The 19,805-nt window shown below is 44.1% G+C and overlaps 1 protein-coding gene across 1 annotated transcript in view; it reads left to right on the forward strand.

The window, feature by feature from the left end:
• Nucleotides 1–2,289: 2,289 nt before the first annotated feature.
• The window catches only part of galnt2 (UDP-N-acetyl-alpha-D-galactosamine:polypeptide N-acetylgalactosaminyltransferase 2), a 52,073-nt gene continuing 34,557 nt past the window's right edge, over nt 2,290–19,805 (forward strand). The window contains exon 1 of the mRNA XM_076726213.1: nt 2,290–2,788. Coding sequence (XP_076582328.1) covers nt 2,693–2,788 — 96 coding nt within the window. The 5' untranslated portion in view covers nt 2,290–2,692. The remainder of the gene's footprint in view (nt 2,789–19,805) is intronic.

Here is a 19,805-nt window from a genome sequence, read left to right on the forward strand (position 1 = left end):
ATAAAAACATCTTTCACCCCTGTGCTGCTAAATCTGCTCAGCATCTGTTTCTCGGCCTCTTGCTCCTCCACTTCTCTCTCTAACTGCAGTTTGACTTCCTTCCATCCATCTATGCTCTAACACGACAGTAGGTAACATAAACACACCGAGGCTCTCTTCAGACCACCGCGGGGGGAGCAGCAATGAATAAATGTGTGTGTAATACTGCCGGGACACTCTTTGGAGGCTCAGCACAAAGTGTGAATTCATAGCATTTTTCACTTGGACTTTGGGGCATTTTGCTCTCCACTCAAAATCGCATTTTGTCACCGTGAAAATGGAAAATGTCAGAGGCAGATTGAACCAGCACGCTGAACCTGAACTAGACCTTTTAGTTTAGCTGAAGGTGTTACGGCTGAGATCTATCTCAGAGAGCGCTGATCCGAGTGCCACAGGCCATGCAAACACCTATTTGAACTCTGCTTTCAAGTGGTTCAACAATGTCAGATTGACTTGCTCCAAAATGTCCGACTGAACATTTAGAAATTCTCAAAAATGACCCGTCAGCTAATCTGACACCGAATGTTTCATTTTCTGCAGCTTTAAAGGCCCTGAAGTCTTTTTTTATCCACCTGCTTCAAACTGGGTAATGGGGTCCTACATAGACACACGCTTTTCTGCCAAAGTTACAACCATTTGCATATTTGATGTAAGACATTTTCTCTATTTTTGTTTTGTCACTGGTTTGAAGTGGATGGGAAAAGGGTGATGTCAATCATTTCCAGCGTCAGTTACGATTTGGCAGCATTTGAATGTTGAATGTGGGGTTGTTTGCTCATGTTGCAGCACAAGTGTCAGTCAAATCTGATCAATCCACACCCACGCACTTCCACTGAAGCAGTTTTATAATTAATACCTAATAATGTTTGTTTGTTTTTTTTTCTCACTTTGATTTGATTGTTGCACTTTTGGTGATGACTTGTTGATGTTTTGGAGAGCTGTTTGGTTTGAAGCCATATTTTCTGAGCCTTTTTAAGAAAGTCTATAATAATAATAATAATAATAATAATAATAATAATAATAATAATAATAATAATAGTAATAATAATAAGAAGAAGAAGAAGAAGAAGAAGAAGAAGAAGAAGAATCTTTCATTCACTTTCGTACAACACATTAACTGTTCTTAATGTTTTGTATGCATTGTGATGACAGCAACTTTCTTAAGGCTTCAACTAAAGATCAGTGTCATTGATTATTCATTTAAATAGTGAAAAATGCTCATCTCAGTTTCCTGAACCCCAGGGTGATGTCTTCAGTCTGTTTGTTTTGTCTGTAGTGCAAAAGCAAAAGATACTAAATGAACCTTGAGGTGTGATTGTTCTGTCAGCAAACTGTTTCCAAGGTCAAAGTGAACTTTCAGTCTCAACCTTAAAGCAAAATGGATGAGAAACCCTTCAGATGCTCAGGAACATGGAAATCTAAACAGGGAAACTGCCATGACCCCATTTTTTGATAAGGATGGTGTGATAAAATGCATAAAATACAATATGCCCAAATCATAGTTTTTTTCTTTTTAATGTTTATTTATTCATATATAGGACCTTGATGTAGACAGAAATCTGTGTCAACTAACTATTCTTTTTCTCAGATTGTTCTGGGTGGGAATCAGATTATTTTAGGGAGAAAAATGAAAGAGTAAATGGGAATTTCTCTTTATGAACTGAATTCATTTTCAATTAAAATAATCGGCCGAATTTCATCAGAAGTTTCTTTTGGGGTCAGAGGCCTAGGACAGCAGAGGATGACTGAAGGAAGGAAGGAAGGAAGGAAGGAAGGAAGGAAGGAACATGTGAAGGAAGAAAAGAAGGAAGGCATGAAGGATGGAAGGAAAAAAGGGAAGGAGCCAAGGGACGAAGGAATACGGGGGGTGGAAGGAAGGAACAAAGGAAGGAAGGAACCCGAAGAGGAAAGAAGGAAGGAGCAAGTGAAGGCACCAAGGGACGAATCAAGGAAGGAACAAAAGTAGGACGGAAGGAAGGGGCCAAGGGAAGAAGGAAGGAGACAAAAAGGAAAGGAAAAGAGCGGAACGGAACGAAAAGGGAAAAAGAAGGAGAACATTAGATAAAGCTGATAGTCCTCCAAACCGTTCAGCTTGTGTCCTTACTTTTACCAGCCTGGTTCAGAACCAGAGAAGAGAAAGAGAAAGCGCTTAGTTTCTCCAGTTTAACCCGGTTTAAAGTGTCTCTAGCGCCCCCAGCGCCTCCTCAGCGCACATGCAGCCCCACAGCAGAGAGGAGTCAGGAGGCATGATGATCACAGATCCTCTCTCGCAGCTCCCAGAGCCACATAACTGAAATTTTACAACAATCTTTTCCCACAGGGACTGTCCCCACCCCCTTTACTCGGCTTTAGCACGGACCCGCACGGCACGGCTCGACTCGCTGCCAGCACAGGCCCTCCTCCAGGGCTCCCCGAGCCGGTGTTTGATTGGATTAGAGTCGGCTAGCCTTTGCCCTCTAACCCCGCTGATGTTGGCTGGCTGCGCTGCTTCCTGCTCGCTCCGCTTCCCCTGACCGACTGACGAAGCCTGCCGAAGCCGCACGGCGAAGCGCCCTGCACGGACACAGTCGACCGGTACGAGCCGCGACACGCAGACCAGACCGGAGCGGACCCACGAAACACACCGACAGGCGGACGGAAAAACGAGGCAGCCATGCGGAGGAAATCGAGGATATTGTTATGTTTTGCCGTGCTGTGGGTGCTGGGGATTGCCTACTACTTCTATTCGGGGACAGCGCTGAGTCGAAAGGTAGGGTTTGCTCTCACCGACTGCCTTTTCTGCCTACACGGTCCGTCTGGATGTTTTCCTCAAGCACAAAGCGAAGATGGAGCGGCGTGATTTGGCGCTGCTGTGCCTCTGTTCGGGGGTTCTGTTTAGCGGCCGCACCGATGCTGAGGGGAATGTGATAAAGGGCCTGCTAGTATCAGTGGGCAGGCATTGATTTGGTGGAGATGAGTGTGGACAAGGGCAGCGGGGTAGCGGGGCTGGCCGGTCGGCGTGCACAGACCTCCCGCTGTGCCGGCGATTGCCTTCCCGTGGCAGTGGGAGCGGAGCACGTCCACGCCGGGCAGCATGTTAAGCACTTTAACGTGGCGGAGCCGGTTAATGTGAGAGCAGAATAAAGGCGAAAGCATGCAGAGTGGTTGTTATTAATATTAGGCTGCTGGCCTGGCTCACAGGGCCGGGGGTGGGGGGTTAGCCTGTAGAGCACGTCAGCACAAGCTGCTGCTCCGAGAAATGAGCAGAGATCAGGAAGTGTGCAGATTAACGCCGGGTTAAAGCACCGCTACACATGCTGCTTTTATTTTTAAGGCGGCTTTAAACATTCATTTTTTTCTGGTCTTGTGGGAACAACCTCGATTCACTTAAACGTGACTCCTGAGGTGTCCACATGTCCTGTCTGCTGATTTTAGGTGCAGTAATCTGAACTGATGCAGTCTACAGCATCCGTCCTGCTATGATGTTCAGTTTGTCACAGAGATTTAACTTCGTGGTTTTTTTTGCCCATTCATGTCAGTGAGTGTGGACTAATTATTAGAAACATTTGATGAGTGGATTGCCAAACATCTGGCGGCTCCAGCCTCTCAGATGTGTGGATTTGCTGCTTTTACTTTTATTAAATGATAGGAAACTGAATGTCTTTGGGTTTTGAACCGACATATGAAGACGCCTCCTCAGACTCAAGGAGCTCGTGGCCATTTTTCACTATTTTATGATTTGGTTTCATAAACCACACAATCAATCGAGAAATGTCCTGGTAGATTCATCAAACGATGGTTGCAGGCTATTTGTAACACCTCTCAGTACAACTCAATACAGCTCAACAGCACTGCAAACGACACAGTGACCACAGTCGAATCAACACCTCTCCAGAACAGTTTCAACAATGACTGAACATCATAATCTTTGTGACTGTTGGAGTTATAGCAGGGCTTTTGCACTAGATTAGATTAGGGATAGGAGTAACAAATACACTGCTGATTGTATGTAAGTCACTTTAATTTCCCTCACTTTGTACTTATTCTTCCTGTGTGAGTCATGTAGTGGCTTTACAGCAACTTCTGAAACTGCTGCTACTACTAACTGGTCAGATTGCCTTGGTGTGTGTGTGTGTGTGTGTGTGGAGGCATGGATTCCAGTATGATGTGCCAGGCCTGTACATGCAGCAGTATGTCAAGTGTGAAATGTAAGTTAAATATCCTCCAGGTGTTCACATGTGGACGAAGACATGTTGCCATTGTGCTCACATCTATATTCTATGTGTGTGTGAGAGGGAGAGAGACTGAACACAGTCATCTTTTGTGCTGGGGGAGCATCCAGTTTGAGCTTACTGTGTTTGTGTGTGCGTGTCTCTGCCTGTGTGTGTGTGTGTGTGTGTGTGTCTGCCTGTGTTAATGTGGGCCAGTGTATCCTGCTGAAGAGCTCTGCGTGGGTGGTTGTGTGCACAGTACACTGCCTCCATCACCCCTCTGGATTTGGTAGCGTGTGTGTGTGTGTGTGTGTGTGTGTGTGTGTGTGTGTGTGCGCGTGCGTGTGTGTGTGTGTGTGTGTGTGTGTTTATGTGTGTGAACGCCCTGTGTGTATTCCACCTGTCTCTTGTCTTGTCCTATCTGTCTCTCTGTGTTTGCTTTGCTCCAGTCAACCAAAGCAGCCCTTTTACTTTTCCATTAGGCTGATAGCTCTCTCTCTCATGCAGTGTGTGTGTGTGTGTGTGTGTGTGTGTGTGTGTGTGTGTGTGTGTGTGTGTGTGTCTGTGTGTGTGTGTGTCTGTGCGTATATTTGAGGCTGTTAAGGGGGTCAAAGTGACACTCGTACGATAAGCAACTTTCTGTGGAGTTAGATGGCAGCTGGCATTAATATGGATCCTGTATGATCAGCTGCGCCTGGCTGGTGTCTTTCACAGAGGTGTAACCTGTTTAAACAAGTGTGCTGCTGCATAGGCGAAGTGTTGTTTCCCATCATTTAATCGCTTTTTACTGCTGTCATGAGCATTGTAGGTGTAGTTTAGTATATTTTACATAAATGGACTAAATTTTCTGCACAGAGGGACCAAAGATGAAATTACAACCAACAGTTTCTAAACACTTTCTGGTGATTGGTGCATCCCTTAAATGTAAAGGAAATTCAATTTTTTTCATTTGTAGCTTCTTGCTTCTTCAGAAATGTCAAAGTTTATTTTTACTTAAATGCTCCTAAATGAGTTCCCAGAGCTGGAAGATATGTCTTAAAATCCCTGTCCAAAACCAGAAGGTATTCTAAAATCCAATGTAAAAACAGCAAATCTTCCTAATTGAGAAGCTGGAACTGTAGAATGTTTGGAGTATTCCTTAATTAATGCCATTATATTATCGAGTTTCAGTACTGGTGTCCTTGCCATCAACTCCTCATTATGCTATTAAAAGTACCTTACTGGTTCTGTGCTGTTCATTTACCTTTCCATCTTTTTTCTTCTATTGGAAAAAAGTAGACGAACTGGAAAGGTTGTGAATTTAATTGCGTAACAGGTGTGGTAGATTTCTAAATATGGACAAACACTCCTCATTGGGAGTTATGCTCAAAGTGTGATTCACACATTTGTACACTCATTCATTCATTAAACAGAGAGATAATGGTGACTTGCAGATGTCTATAGAGCATTTAGTGCAGCCCAGAAAATTTCCAAGCAGCTGACAGAAACAGAGGTTATTCACACGCAGCACACGTTTCAGCCAGGACTCCCTCAACCCCCTCTTGCTGTTCACAGGTATCGCCTGCATCCAACGTTACACCACACAAAGCTACATGTTGTTGTGTCATCGCTGCTTGGAGGCACTGTGGTGAATTCAGAGCCCAGCAGCTCCGTGCCTGCCAGCCGGAGCACAGCTCACACTATCATGGCAGCTAACTCGAATGCCCACGTCTGAATAATCTGAAGAAAGTGTGTCTGCCAGAAGAATTAGTTCAACTCACTTCTCCAGCTTTGTCATGCACCCATCATACTGTCACTCTGCAGATCAAAGCCGTATTTCGACTATTATCAGCTCAAAAGCACCCTATTTTTCAGAAGTGTCCCTCTTGTTAGATCCTGTATGCTGACTTAAAGGCACTTTTTGAACACAGCATTTGTGCCTGTAAGCGATCACCGTGTCCTGTGCAAAATGTCACAAACATTGACATTTCTGACAAATTCCTTGGAAGCTTTTTTTTGGTCTCCAGGGGTCAAGAGCAAACCTTTGAACAGAATATGCCTCATATCTCCGATCATAAATTTAGAGCTGCAGTGACAGTTTGTCTTTTATGAGGGTACACGGTGATGCTGAGCCTCCTTTGCAGGCCTGAATCACACCGACTGATTGTGTAAAAGCTGAGACTTGAGCTGAGATACGCGAGGTTCATCTGCCTCATTTTGGTGATTCTGCAACTGAGGAATATTGGATGAGCTCAATCAATTGTATTATAATTCTTTACAAATCCTAGAAATATGGACAATTTAGAAAAATATTATCACTCTCAATCTTTAGAACAAAGGCCCATAGTTTCTTAGAAAAACGGGAGTATCATCTGCCTCTTGGCATCTTTCTGCAGTTTTATGACACATGTGAAACATGTTTTCCGGCAGGGTGTAGTTTATGGGTTGAAAGTGCAGTTTCCACCTTCCTCCTTCTTCCATACACAATCTAGTATGACAGGAAACTTTGGGAGACACCCAGCAGCTACACTCAGCACAGACCTGTACGGTATCTGTTAGTGCATTGTTGTACACAGGAGGATAATGTTACAAACACGAGCCTGCTGGCGCACCAGGATGCCTCATTAAAGTCTTCCTTGTTGGACAGACCTCAGAGGGTTTTTCCTGCCGGCTTGTGACAAACCAACATCCCACTGTTGAGTCTACTCTCCTGCTAATCAGTGGTGTGAGAGGGGAGCTAAGTGGCAGATAGAGGAGGGTGGCACCAAACCATAGGAAAAACCAACAAACACTGACTTTATTAAGGACGTTATCAGCTGTTTGAGTAAAGCCACAGATGGATGCTAGTTGGATTAAAGTGGTGAAAAGTGATTTTTTTTTTCCCTAAGATGAGTTGTGTGGCATTGACAGTCAGCTCAAACTGTGTCACATTTCCCTCTTATAGAAATGTTGATCACCACCACCTCTCAACCCGCAGGAGCTCTTTGATCAGGTAACAGTAAGACAGGCTAAGACTATTCTGCCTGACACCTCGCATCCTTTGTCTTCCGAATACATACTGATGAATTCAGGAAGGAGGTATAGGTTTCCACTGTGCAAACACAACAGGTATAAACATTCGTTCATACCTCTCTCAATTAAGTTCATCAATGAGAAATGGTGAACATACTGTATGTATACGAATGTAGAAAGGAAGGACTGAATGGCTGAATGCATGGGTAGAAATGGAACAATGTATGTATTTTCTATTTAGGATTGAATGCAAGGGCAGTGTTGTATGGACAAAGGGATGCATGTACGTATGAATGAACGTATGAGGGAATATATTGTCATGGTTGATTGTATGTATGGGTGTAAATGGAGCATTGAATGTATATTTATCTAGGATTGAAGTAAATGGAACAATGAATGTATATTTATTTAGGATTGAAATATGAATGAGTGTCTGCAAGGCATGTATGGTAGAAGGTGGTATAATTGCTCTTTTGCATAAGTCCATGGACAGCAATTTTTGCACTGCTCATTTTTTCTGTTGAGCCTAATTGGTTATGTACACGGTACGTTTACTGACTTTTTTATATATTCTGTGTTTGTATGTCTCTGTTGCATAGTGTAACTGACGCAGCAATTTCCCGTTATCCACTGCAAATTTCTCCCCGGGGAGACCAATAAAGTTACTTTGATCAGCACAAATGTAACGCACTAATGTCCCTCAGTTACTGCGAGCTGTATTTACTTTGACAAGGACTTGGGGCAGGGGGAAGGATGAATCACTTACACATGAGGTAAACACAGTCATGCCAGATTGACTCATGCACACATTGTCCACTGTTGGAATGGAGCTCAGCTCTCACCCAAAGGTGGATCACAGCGTTGAATTGCAAGTATTCCTCAGTGTGTTGTGATTAGCCAGAGGTTTGGATTAGTTTCTAGTTGGTGAAAGAGGATTCAGAAGTGAGTTTGGTGCTTTTCTGCAAGCGAACTGTGGAGAGGAGAAGAGCGCGCATGAATCGGATCAGCAGGGACTCCGAGGGTGTTTAACGTTGGCTGGTCCAGAACTCTTGAGTGAATGTCACAGTCTCTGTTATCTGCAGCTGTAGGCGTTCAGCTTCTGCCTGTCCGTACGCGTGTCTCAAACTTCGGTTATATCAATACATCTGTCTTTCATTGTGTGACTACAGTGGCTCTGAGCGTTTTGCTGTTTTGAAGTAGAAAATGTTCAAGAAATGGACCACTTGCAAATCGCACTCTCAGTGCGGATGATGTTGGCATCAGTTAGAGTGTGTTTTACCTTTGGCCTTTTGTTTGCTGGGTAGTACGTAGAAGGAGGTGGATGCTGGCCCCTGCTCCTCAACACTCTGTCGGCACATCATCGCTGTCAGCTCACACGGACCCAGCAGTGCATTTGTCATCTTTCCAGTCAAGTCTTTACGACATATGCATATATACACACATACACTGCTTTACTCATAATACTGATTGCATATATTAGAGTTCCTGCTGCTGTGTAACTACGATACAGTCATCTAGTCAAAAGACCTGTGGCTTCAAAACCACTCGAGGCCCCAGCCGTTCGATATGTTTGTAATGCCAGAATACAATGTAATTTCAGCCAGGGAGCAGATCCATTATTGCTAACTAACTAAATGCAGTTCCATAGAGCAAACACTGAATCGATTAAAGTCTTGAATTAAGCTGGGCACCCCTGAGCTCCGAATCCCTCTCAGACATTCAGTTTTTGTTTGAAGTATTGACTGTGTGTGAGCCTGTTTCTTTAAGTAATGATCACTTCTGACGGATGCTGTAGTCATTCAGTGTTAATAGAGATACCAAAGAAGAAGTCACTGTCTTTTAAGTATTTATCGTCTGCGTCACACTCGCATTAGAGTTACACAACTTTATAGTTGGGAGTCCCAGCGGAGAGACAGTGTTCGCTAACTGTTTCATCCAAGTCGTGCTTTCCCTTCCAGGCTTTCCCAGTAGATGTGGCGTTCACTAAAACCCTCCCCTGAGCAGATATTACCCAATCATGGCTTAGCAACCGTAACTAAGCAGCAGTCCTGTCAATGGATTTCTACACATGTTGGAGCTTTGTGCATGGAGCTGTAACACGAGCGACGCTCCGCATTTAAAGAGCTTGGAGAGTTAGCTTCTCCAAAACCACAAACTCAGAGCCAAAGTGTAAGGGATGGATTCATTTGTTAGCATGTTTGGCCAGCTACCAACAGGGCCTGGGAGTGCTTCATATGGCATTGTTTTGTGGTTATGTTAAAGGAGAGCCTGTTCATGAGAGAACATTCACCGTTTATTTTCCCCACTGTGTGGAAACTGGTCCTGGATGCTATATCAGTGGAGGCTAACATTAGCTGCTCTGTCCTGCCCTTTATTGGATTTAAGGAGGTTTACAGTCCAGCATCCCCAGCCAAACTCGTTATCTGAGATAGCATTAGTCCTCATCCTGAGAGCCTTGTAGCATAGTGTTTAAAAATATGATAAATCTAGCCTTTATCTTGTTTGTCCGAGTATGTAAACTAAGCTAAGTTTAACAGGCTTATGTTGGAACGAAATAACAGCCTGGTTTTACAGCCTCGGTATGTTAGTATTATATCACATGTACAACCGTTAAATGCACATTAACAACGATTTTACAGGATTTTGGATGAATACAAGTCAGCTGGAAACATTAAAAAACCAGCCGGAGGCAGTGATTCCAACCAACACGTGGAACTAACATTAGCTTAATTAGCTAGCTAGCTACAGCTCATAAAATCTGTCAGGGACAGTTTTCACTTTAACCTGAAGGCAAACGGTGAGTTAAACCACTTAGTGTGAATGAAACCCTGCAAAAAATGAAGAAAGAATGATGAGACGGGGAAAAAGCGAGAGTGACTGACTCCAGAGCAGGAGAACGGTGGGTTGTGTCGCATTTGGCAGCTTTTATTTCCAGCAGTCAGAAGGAGTTAATCCTGACCTGCCAGCCTGGAAACCCAGTGACTGAGTGGCTGCAGCGAGCAGACAGACAGCTGTGTGGATACCAGGAGATAAAGACCGAGGCAACGCCAAGAGAGAAGACACACAGTTTAACGAATAACACCACAAAAGTAGGCACTGTTTATATCTGTTGATGTCAGACTTGCACAGCAAGTATTACAAGTTCTTCTCCTGCAAACACTTTCACTCCATCCTGTGATGTGGTTTTTATTTCCTTCATTTACTCTATCTTTCTTCGTATCCACCCCTCTCTGTCACTGGTAGGCCCCTTCGGATTAAACACAACAGCATGTTGCATCTGAGAATGCTCAAAACTGCGTTATTTTCTTCTTCTGATGATTTTCTTCACTGGCGGGCGACGAGCATTCATGGAAAAGTTGAAAGGGACGAGGATATCCATTGTTTGTGGGACCAGCGCTGAGACGAGAGCTTTTCAAAGATCTGTTTTGTGTTCAGGCATCAAGAGGAAACAGCAACTCTCTTTCATGCAATTTGTCACCGAGAGGCAAGCTGTGGTAGCACTGATGTTGACGTCAGGTCAGCAGTAATCCTGCGTCCTGTTATCGGGCCAAACTATTCAAATAGGCCTGATAGGGAGCACAGGTGGCCCTCATGCTTTGCCTGTGCCCTATCTGTGGGAGGCACATTCAAATCACAAAATGCACAGCAAGTATTACAAGTATGATTGCAGCAGCCACCCATGACATTTAGTCAGTGCACTTCCTGTTACTCCTATTAGCCTGTGTGGTGTTTCACTGGAAATGATGCTCTCTGTTTTCTGCCTGACTCAAGTTATGAAAAGAAAGAGAATAATCTGAATTGATCTGACTTTGCAGAAAAATCTATTGCTTCAGATGCAAGCTTGGTGCTTTTTTTTTTTTTTTTTTTTGAGGTCGCCATAGTGAAAGACCAAGTGTCACCATTTGAATGCTGTTTTGATTTTCCGCCACCTGAAGGACAAAGTGCTGCACTTTCATTGTACCAGATGATTCAGAGAAGCTGTGCCAGTGTGTGAGAATCAGGAGAAGTGTTCAGCTCCGCCTGTGATTGCCTATTCAAGAGTAAACATAGTTGCGCGTGCTATGATCTGAAGTTGAAATGGCTTCGTCTGTTTATCTGTGACATATTTAAGATTCCAAGCAAATAAGAGACGAACAGTCTGCAAAGCAGGTTTTTCCTTTTCTTTTTTTTTTTTTCTTTGAAGGATACAAAATCTCTGTCTGGATCTTCCATCTGCCCCGCTCTCAGCTGTTTGTCGCTGCCGACTTTCAAAACAAGCATAATGCAGGGCGGATTGAGGAACATGCAAACAGGCATCCTGGCCACCCACCTCATCTTCAGCCCCAAACATTCACAGGAGACGTGTGTGGATCTGTCACATTTGGGTTGAATAAACCTGATGCTGACATTACTCATCAGCCTCAACCTTGAATGAAGTGCAGATCTTTCTGTACTCTGCTTTAAGTGTTCTTCCATCACAACGTGATTCATCAACTATTGCCCAGTCATGCCTGATCCCCAATCAATCAATAGGTAAGCACTGAGAGAAGGTCTGGACGAGGCCCAGCCCATTAGATGTGTTGTATGTAGGGCAGATTCACCAGCAGCGCAGCAAAGGGCCCTCTGTGTTGAGACTCGGCAGCCTAAGTACTGTAACTGATTTTTAAAATGGAAGAAGAGTCCAAATAATGTTTGGCCATCTGCCAAAGTGGTGGGTAGATAGATTTTTCAACACTGGTCTGGTGGGAGGTGTTAATTTCTCACCCTGCATTACATCATGGCCATTCAATAATGAAGCAGCATTTGTTTTCAGCTACTCTGTAAAAATGTCATCCTGTAAGAGAAATCCACCAAAACACGCACACGGTGTTGATGAAAAGCAGCTATTAGTGATGCACTTTGTCTTTCAGATGTTTCCACAATTGATTCCCATGGTTTAATCTGTCCATATTGTTATTATTGTCTTCTTGCTCTTTAATCTTGGTTTGGCAATGCTCAACATCCTCTGACTTCAGGGTCTGCTGTCAGCCTCTGAGCATGAACCAGCAGGGCTTCCTCAACAGTGTCACAGAGGGGAGCAGATGCAGATGCAGCCAGCTTCTCCACTGACGCTAGCCTCAATAGACTAGAGTGCGTAGCAGTCATAAGACATGTTTTATGTAAGTGCAACCAGTGGTTTTCCTCCACTGGAACAGCTGTCACAATCACTGCAGCCAGCAGATTCTCTGGCAGGCCCCTCCTGAAGTTGCCTTCAAGAACTCTGGGAGATGTAGGAAATGTGAAACTGCAGGAAGTGAGGTAAATAGGTCACGGAATTACAATACTTAATGTCGAAAAACACATTTCTTTAACATGTAGATTTGAGTGATTAATGTTATTTAGTTTAAGCTCTACATGGGCCTACTTGAATGACCGACTCATGACCTCTACACCGTCATGACTCCACACACTGCTGTCATACTCATAATGAACACACCACCTATAGACCCATAAAAAAAATGGTCCGAAGTCCACTGTAAAGGTTGTGATATTATTGGTCAGCACTACTAAAGAAGAAGCTTGTAGAGTGTCTTTTTATGGTTGGAATGGGTTTCAGGAAGCAGAGGTGCTGACTTGGCTCTATCTGCCTCTAGTTTAAAATAAGGAACAATAAGAGTGAATGGCAGGCTGTTTGGCTGTCGAATGACCCGTCACTGGAAACTAAAGAGAGCAGTTTATGCACAGTGTTGGCCAGACAGAAACATTTTCTTTCCGCTCATCCCTTCAATTTCAGTTGCCGTGTCTGATCTGGATGGCTAGAAAAAGCAGTAAAAAGTTAGTATGCAGCATGAATAGGAGTCATCTGTCCAAGTGGTTGAGATTCTGAAGGAAAAAGCCTGAAAATCACATCATTTACTAAAAGAAGAAGAAGAAAAAAAAGACTCCTGAGACCACAAAGCTCCTCTGGTGTTAAAAACAGACTGTGACTGTACGGCATATTCCTCTGGTGACAGAAGCCTTGGATGGTGGTTCTGTAAAAATAGACGCGTGCATATATACATTTAACATGATTGTAAAGTGGAGCTCTGCTCAAACACAAGCCCTCCATTTGAATATAAAGTCAGGCCAAGGTTCCCATCAGCAGAGGTTTATGTGTAGCTCCAGACCCGTTCTGCTGCCTCAGGACTGTACAGCCTGTGCCAGTTGTAATTGTACAGGTTCATGTAAAATGATTTATGGTAGGAAATTCTTTGTTACTCCAAATAAGCTGCTGTACCCATCAGCTCCAGTCAGGAATACTGGCACTGCCAGCACAGCAAACACTTGTTTTTTTATATAGCTTAGTGGCAAACACTGAAGCAGATTATAGCCTCCCTTCTTTCCTGCAGAGGTATCATTTGTTTAAAAAAAGAAAAAAAGAAAAAAACCATGCTCAGGTGTTCAGGTTTCCTGTAAATGTATGAACTGACTCTTGGCAAAGCCCTCCCCTCCACAACAACAGAACTGTAAGCAATGGATTTAACTGTGTGTTTACCTGCTTTTCATTAGCTACCATGTTAGCATGTGTGGCTAATGAGCGGATCACCTACAGTAGTAACCCGACCCAGCGTTACGTCTAAGGCCAAAGATCATGTCATGATGCATTGCATTGGCTGCTTGTGTTGAAAAAAATGACAATAGCATATCGTTTAATCAGCGAGTTGCAGCTGATGAAATCTGCTGCAGTTTTTTATTTTAGCCAGCAAGAATCGAGGAGGAGACAGCATAATGAACGGTCAGTTGTCCAAATAGGATCTTGTGTGTGTTTGTGTGTGTGTGTGTGTCCGAGTATGTTTAGGGATGCATGGTCCTCTGACTCAGGCTATATTTCAGTGCATGATGATGTTAAACTCCCCTGTTTCTCTTCAACAGGCCATATGGTAATTCACTCACACCGCTCTGCCTCTCCCACCCTCTCTCGTCCTTCTATCTTTCCTTTCTCCCCGTGGTAATTTGCTTTCTTTGTGTTCCTGTCTTGCAAAACCCCATTTTTGTCTGTTCTCATGCATGCTCTCTTTCTCCTCACACTGTTTATCTTAGATTTTTTTTAGTTAGTTTGTTTGTTCTTTTGAAGTAGGACAGATATTCAGTCAGTCACCCTGGGAGCCAATTATGAAAACACAAAATTCCTGTCATGTACAGAGCCACTTTGGGCCCTAACATACAGCTTTAGAAACCAACCACAAAAGGGGAGTTTCAGAAAATCCAGAGCTCTCCAGCAGGCCTTTTTCTGTGCCTCTGTGCGTTTCTGCCTTAAAAGGTGGGTTTGATTTATCTGTGTTTTCAGGGGTAGATATGATTGTGTCTGACCCTGTCAAGACGGGGCTAAGAATAGCAAAAACAATGTAACACCTTAGCTTGGGTTGGTTTGAAATGGGTTGTTTCACGCTCTCTCTGCTGCATGTTATTATGCTCTGGAGTCTAACGTCATGTTGGAGACGAGGCCAACTCTGACGCTAACATCCAGGCACAGGTATGGCTGCCTGAGGCAAGCCTTTGCAAGGAGTTGGAGTACTTGTGCTGTGGACGGTATGCTCCCTGTTAGACCTCTGGGCTGTTAATTTGTATCACCCTCTCTGTTTGTGGACGCACGAGCTGTTTAATCGTACCCGCGCAGTCTCCTGCCTGTCAGCTTCGTCTGTTCCCGACACAGCCCGTCTCACCTCTCAGCCTCCACTCCACTGTCACTCCTCCTTCTGCTTCCCCCCCATTAACGACGTCACAGCCGCAGAGCGTGTGATGTCCTCACAGGTCAGAGTTGACCGTCCCACCCTGCCTGTGAATAATTGATCCAACTGTGCATAAGTGCAGCAGCTCAGGGATCTATAAACAGCAAGCCAAGGTGGCTGTGTGTGTGTGTGTGTGTGTGTGTGTGTGTGTGTGTGTGTGTGTGTGTGTGTGTGTGTGTGTGTGTGTGTGTGTGTGTGTGGCTCATGTCAGCTGACTGCTTAAAATGTACGTACACAGCTAAATGAAAAGCATAATGCAGGATCGAGATGAATTGTGGCAACAGAGAATTTGTATTCTGGACTGATGTCTCTCCTGTTTCTGTTGTTGGCAGATTGCTGAGCTCTCTCTCTGTTCTCACAGCCCACTAAAACAGCAGCATGCTAGAAATGAAATCAAACTTAGTTATTGCTCTGCAGGTGGAAAGTGGGCCTGAAAGTAAATGTCTTGCAGCTCATAGCTGAACTCTGGGAGCAGATTGTGGACAGACCCCTCCTGTACAGTCACTGCATGGCGTCCTCTCACAGCTTCGGTTAGTTTACATCCTTCTTGCAAATGAGGGTATGAGAAAAGATGGCGTGGACAAGGGAAATTAAGCACAAACATGTGGCCCAAAGGACACATTCAGAATACAGCGGTGACCAGTTGCAGGTGATGGTGTATAAGAGGTGGAGAGCAAACTTGTGTTGAAATTTTAATCAGTTCAGCTACTGAATAAGGGAACACTGAGGCCATGCAAGGCAATGCAGTGCAGCATTATGGTCCTAAAACCAGCCAGTTAGCCTGTACCAACATGCTGATTTCAGTTTTGCATCGAGTGCATTGCTGCTTTGATTTGTTGTGACACACTGTGGCATGATTTCACTTAATTCAGCTTCACAGTGTGCACAAAATGATCAATGATATGATCAAGAAAAAACATGACCCGAGAAGACAAAATGTGATTAAGTATGTCCAGACTCTGCTGGACGGACCTCTGTAGATAAAGAGAAGTCAGGTCACTGTTGACTAAAAAGGAAGCTTGTAACAGTTGTCACCAGCAGGATATCACAGTTTGACCTAAATGATACTTTCCTCATTGCAAGAAGTCCGTTTCCTCATCTCTGCATGTCTGCAAGCGTCCGCACAGCTGAGAATTCGGACAGAGCTCTTATGTTACGTCAGTAAACTGAACGACATACCTCAGACTGCCTCTTTGATAACCTCATAAGTGAACAGGAGATGCATTATCTCAGACCTTTCTTAGCATACCAGCTGTGTTGCGGTTGCACTGTAATGTTCGTGTGGTGCCGCATCAGCAGCCTTTACTTTTCATCTGAAATATGAAGCAGTCTCACTCCAACTGTGAGCAACACATCCTAAAACCATGCACACCTGTTAGCTGTCAGAGCAGTTCTTAAAAATGACTTGATTAAGCTCTGTAATATGTCACTGTCTGGTTACTGAAACTATAGGTCATAACTCAGAGGGAGATGCATGATGAGAGCAGCAATTTGTTTCACAGGGTCTGTATCCCATTACAGGAAAAAAAAAAAAAAAAAAGCTTTGTGTGCCAGAAAAGTTACAGGACGAGTGTGTAATTAGCCTTTGTTAAAAGTCTAACATCTGCTCCCCTTCTGTAACTTCAGCCTGTTGAACATATTCTTGAATTTTAAGGTAACACAAGCCGTGAAGGTGTCCTGATCCTGCTGCGTTTAGTCCTCTCAGTGTTGATACGCACACGCTCAGAAACACGACCACGTGCATACACATCAGCAGGGACCCAGTGCGACCACATATGTTAATGCAGCACAGAAACTGGTTATTTAGAAATGAAGACTATGGGATGTGAGTGCCTCTGGATTGTTTGCGCTGCAGACTTTGAAGAGACAGTCCATCAAACATTCAGTTTACTGATCCTGGTTAGGACGACTCAGCCTGGTGATGTCATGGTGATGTCATCACAGCTTAGACTGTGAGACTACAATGTGGGAGCAGAAAGCTGGACAGACATGGGTGTTTACCAGACTGGAAGGGTCAAATGGAAGATGGGTTTGAGTTGCATCATGGGAATTGTAGTTTTCAGTGTTTTTGTAGCTTTCTTTGATCAGCATGTGTCTTCGTGTGTCGTTGGAGGGAGACGACAGACAGACTTCTGTGTAATTTTCTTTGATTTCATGTTTCGATCTCTTCAGGACATCAGACAGCCAGTTTCAACAGTTGTAAGATTTGTGAGATTACATCACCGTACATTTAATGTTGGAGTAACACCCATCGGATTTGTCTTGCCTACGTCATCAGGAGCTCGATCCATAGCATTGTGTAATAACAGTGTGTAATGACAGAAAGGCTATTCTGGTCCTTTCAGAGGATGTTATTGGTGCCAGCCTGAGGACAGAACCAGTCTGCTTTGTGTCCAAACAGGAATGTGTCGACATCCATTAACACAAAACTGTGGGAGTGGGGAATCAAGCTCTTGTGTGTGCGCTTCATTTAATAACTGGTGTGTGAACAATGAGGAATACGTGCACCAAGAGGGTTTTTTTTTCAGTCTAGACAAACGGTAACATGTTTATTTCTATGTATGTACACGACAACATGGACATGTAGAGGAATTTCATAGACTGTAGAAATCTTGGCCTTGGTTCAGCCTTAATGCGCGCGCACACACACACACACACACACACACACACACACACACACACACACACTTAGCAACATACACATTATCCACTACTGCTGCTCACATCCATACATGATACCTCTTTATGAAAAAAACACACCTTCTCCTGTTGGCTTACAGAAAACTTTTCTCCTTGTATGGGAAAGAAAATATTTATAGACTTAAAGCTCCTTCCTGTTCCAACCAAACACAAACACACACACACACACACACACACACACTCCTATGGTATGAGGTAACATGTGCTGCATTGCGATTTCAGTACTGTAACATTGATGACCTCAGCGTCGTTTGGGGGGGTCTTACTGTTAATCCTTCCAAATCTTGCCAAAGCCGTATGCGGCTTTGATCTTTCTGCCCATTTTTTCTCAGAGCTGAACACCAGGAGCTGCACTTTTCACAAATCCCAATCAAGTAATAAACAATATAATGAAAGCACTGCCCAACATGCAGAAAGCTAGAGGGAACCTTTTCGGTGGTGGTAATCACAGACCACCGCTGTGGTCGAGGAGGGACAATCATTTACTGTTAGCAGGGAGAAGGAGGGGGAGGAGGGGGGCATCAAAGAAGGCAGGGAGGAAGAGGGGGGAGTGTATGGAAAGAAAAGAGAGGAAGCAAGTGGTTGATGAAAGAGTTTGTACGACTGAATTGGGGATTTTAACATCCCCGCCCTTGCACCTCACCACCCTGGCCTACTTTTTCCCTCTGCTGACACACTCGGATGATTCAGCACTTCACTCCATCTCCCTCCCCGCTTCATCTTTCACCCAAACCTTTCTCTCCCGCTCCTCTCTCCTCGTCTTGTTTTGCACTCCCTCTTTTGGCGTCTCCAGCAGCGCTTCGCCTCTTCTCTGAAAATGGAGTCTGAACTTGCCCATTATCAGGAGTCATTTGTTCAAATTAATTCTCAAACTCCTGCCGATGAGCAGCGGGGAATAAGTAGCTTTCGCAGTGCTGAATAATCATCCCCGCCACGTGGAAAGCTGACATTTTTACAAATATTTTCGAGATTGAAATTGAAAGGTTTGTTTTTGGACTGGTGATGGTTCGCTTTTGACCCCGTAATGCGTGATTTGTCTCCCTTGTGTCCTGCTCAGTCAGCACTTCGTACATATAGCAACCTTGACGCCCGATGTCTCGTCGCTTTTCCTTTCCCCCTTGTTTCTCACCCCCACAGTTCTCCGGTTCTCTTCGTTGCTTCTGCCAACAACTGTGAATAAACTGTACTCTCCAGCTTTCTGGCCTGTATTCTTTCTCACTTTTTATCTCCCGCCTGTTGACGCTCTTTCATGTCCTCCTGCAGTCCTGGACAGAAACACAAAAGGTCCTGTCTCTGACCCTTCTCACTCAACATGAAAAGACTTGTGTGTGTGTCTGTGTGTGTGCACGCACACGCTTCAACAATAGATGTAACAGACACCATGACACCATGAACCGGAGCTCTGTTTATTGTGTCTGTTGAAGCATCACTGACAGGCCGGGAGACAGATGAGAGACAAGCAGGCCGACCTTTACGGAATACGTGTTTGGGAGACTTGCTGCTCATTTTACCGCTGAATGGACGCCACTGATGGGCAACAGGCAAGAATGTGCCCTACCCATACTGATACTTTAGCAAGTTTGGGTAACATTTATGCCTAAATATGGTGAAAAATATTCCATAGAAAGTTGTTATGTTGTGCAATGCGATGATGTCGGGATGCATTGATTCAGGAATCTAGATTGTGGTCAGCCATCATTATTAAACGCTGCTTAACCAGGCATAAAGCTCGGTGCACTTGGTGCTCACAGTATTTTCTTCTTCCCACACTCTCTCCAGACCGACCTCCAGTGAATGCAAACTCTCCAGCATTGCAAATGTTTCTCACATTTGTAGCTTCTTCTGTTTTCTGTCGTTTTGGACGTCTTTGGGTTTTAGACAACAGCAATTTGAAGACATCACTCTGCATTCTGGGAAAGAACGAGGGGAATATTTCATTGTTTTCTGACATTTTGAAGACTAAAACAATTCATCAAAAAACAACTGACGGCCTAGTGGGTAATGAAAATAATGTGTACTCACGGCTCTAATCACATTAATTATTTTCAACTAAATTGCTGTGACAAGTGATTAATGGAGCGACATGGGAGCTCAGGCAGGTACGGCAGTCATTTTAGAGTCACATGTTCCGTTCATCGTCCAATCACGTATGTCCACG

This window comes from Chaetodon auriga, chromosome 1, assembly GCF_051107435.1.
Source record: "Chaetodon auriga isolate fChaAug3 chromosome 1, fChaAug3.hap1, whole genome shotgun sequence".
NCBI classification, from domain to species: domain Eukaryota; kingdom Metazoa; phylum Chordata; class Actinopteri; order Chaetodontiformes; family Chaetodontidae; genus Chaetodon; species Chaetodon auriga.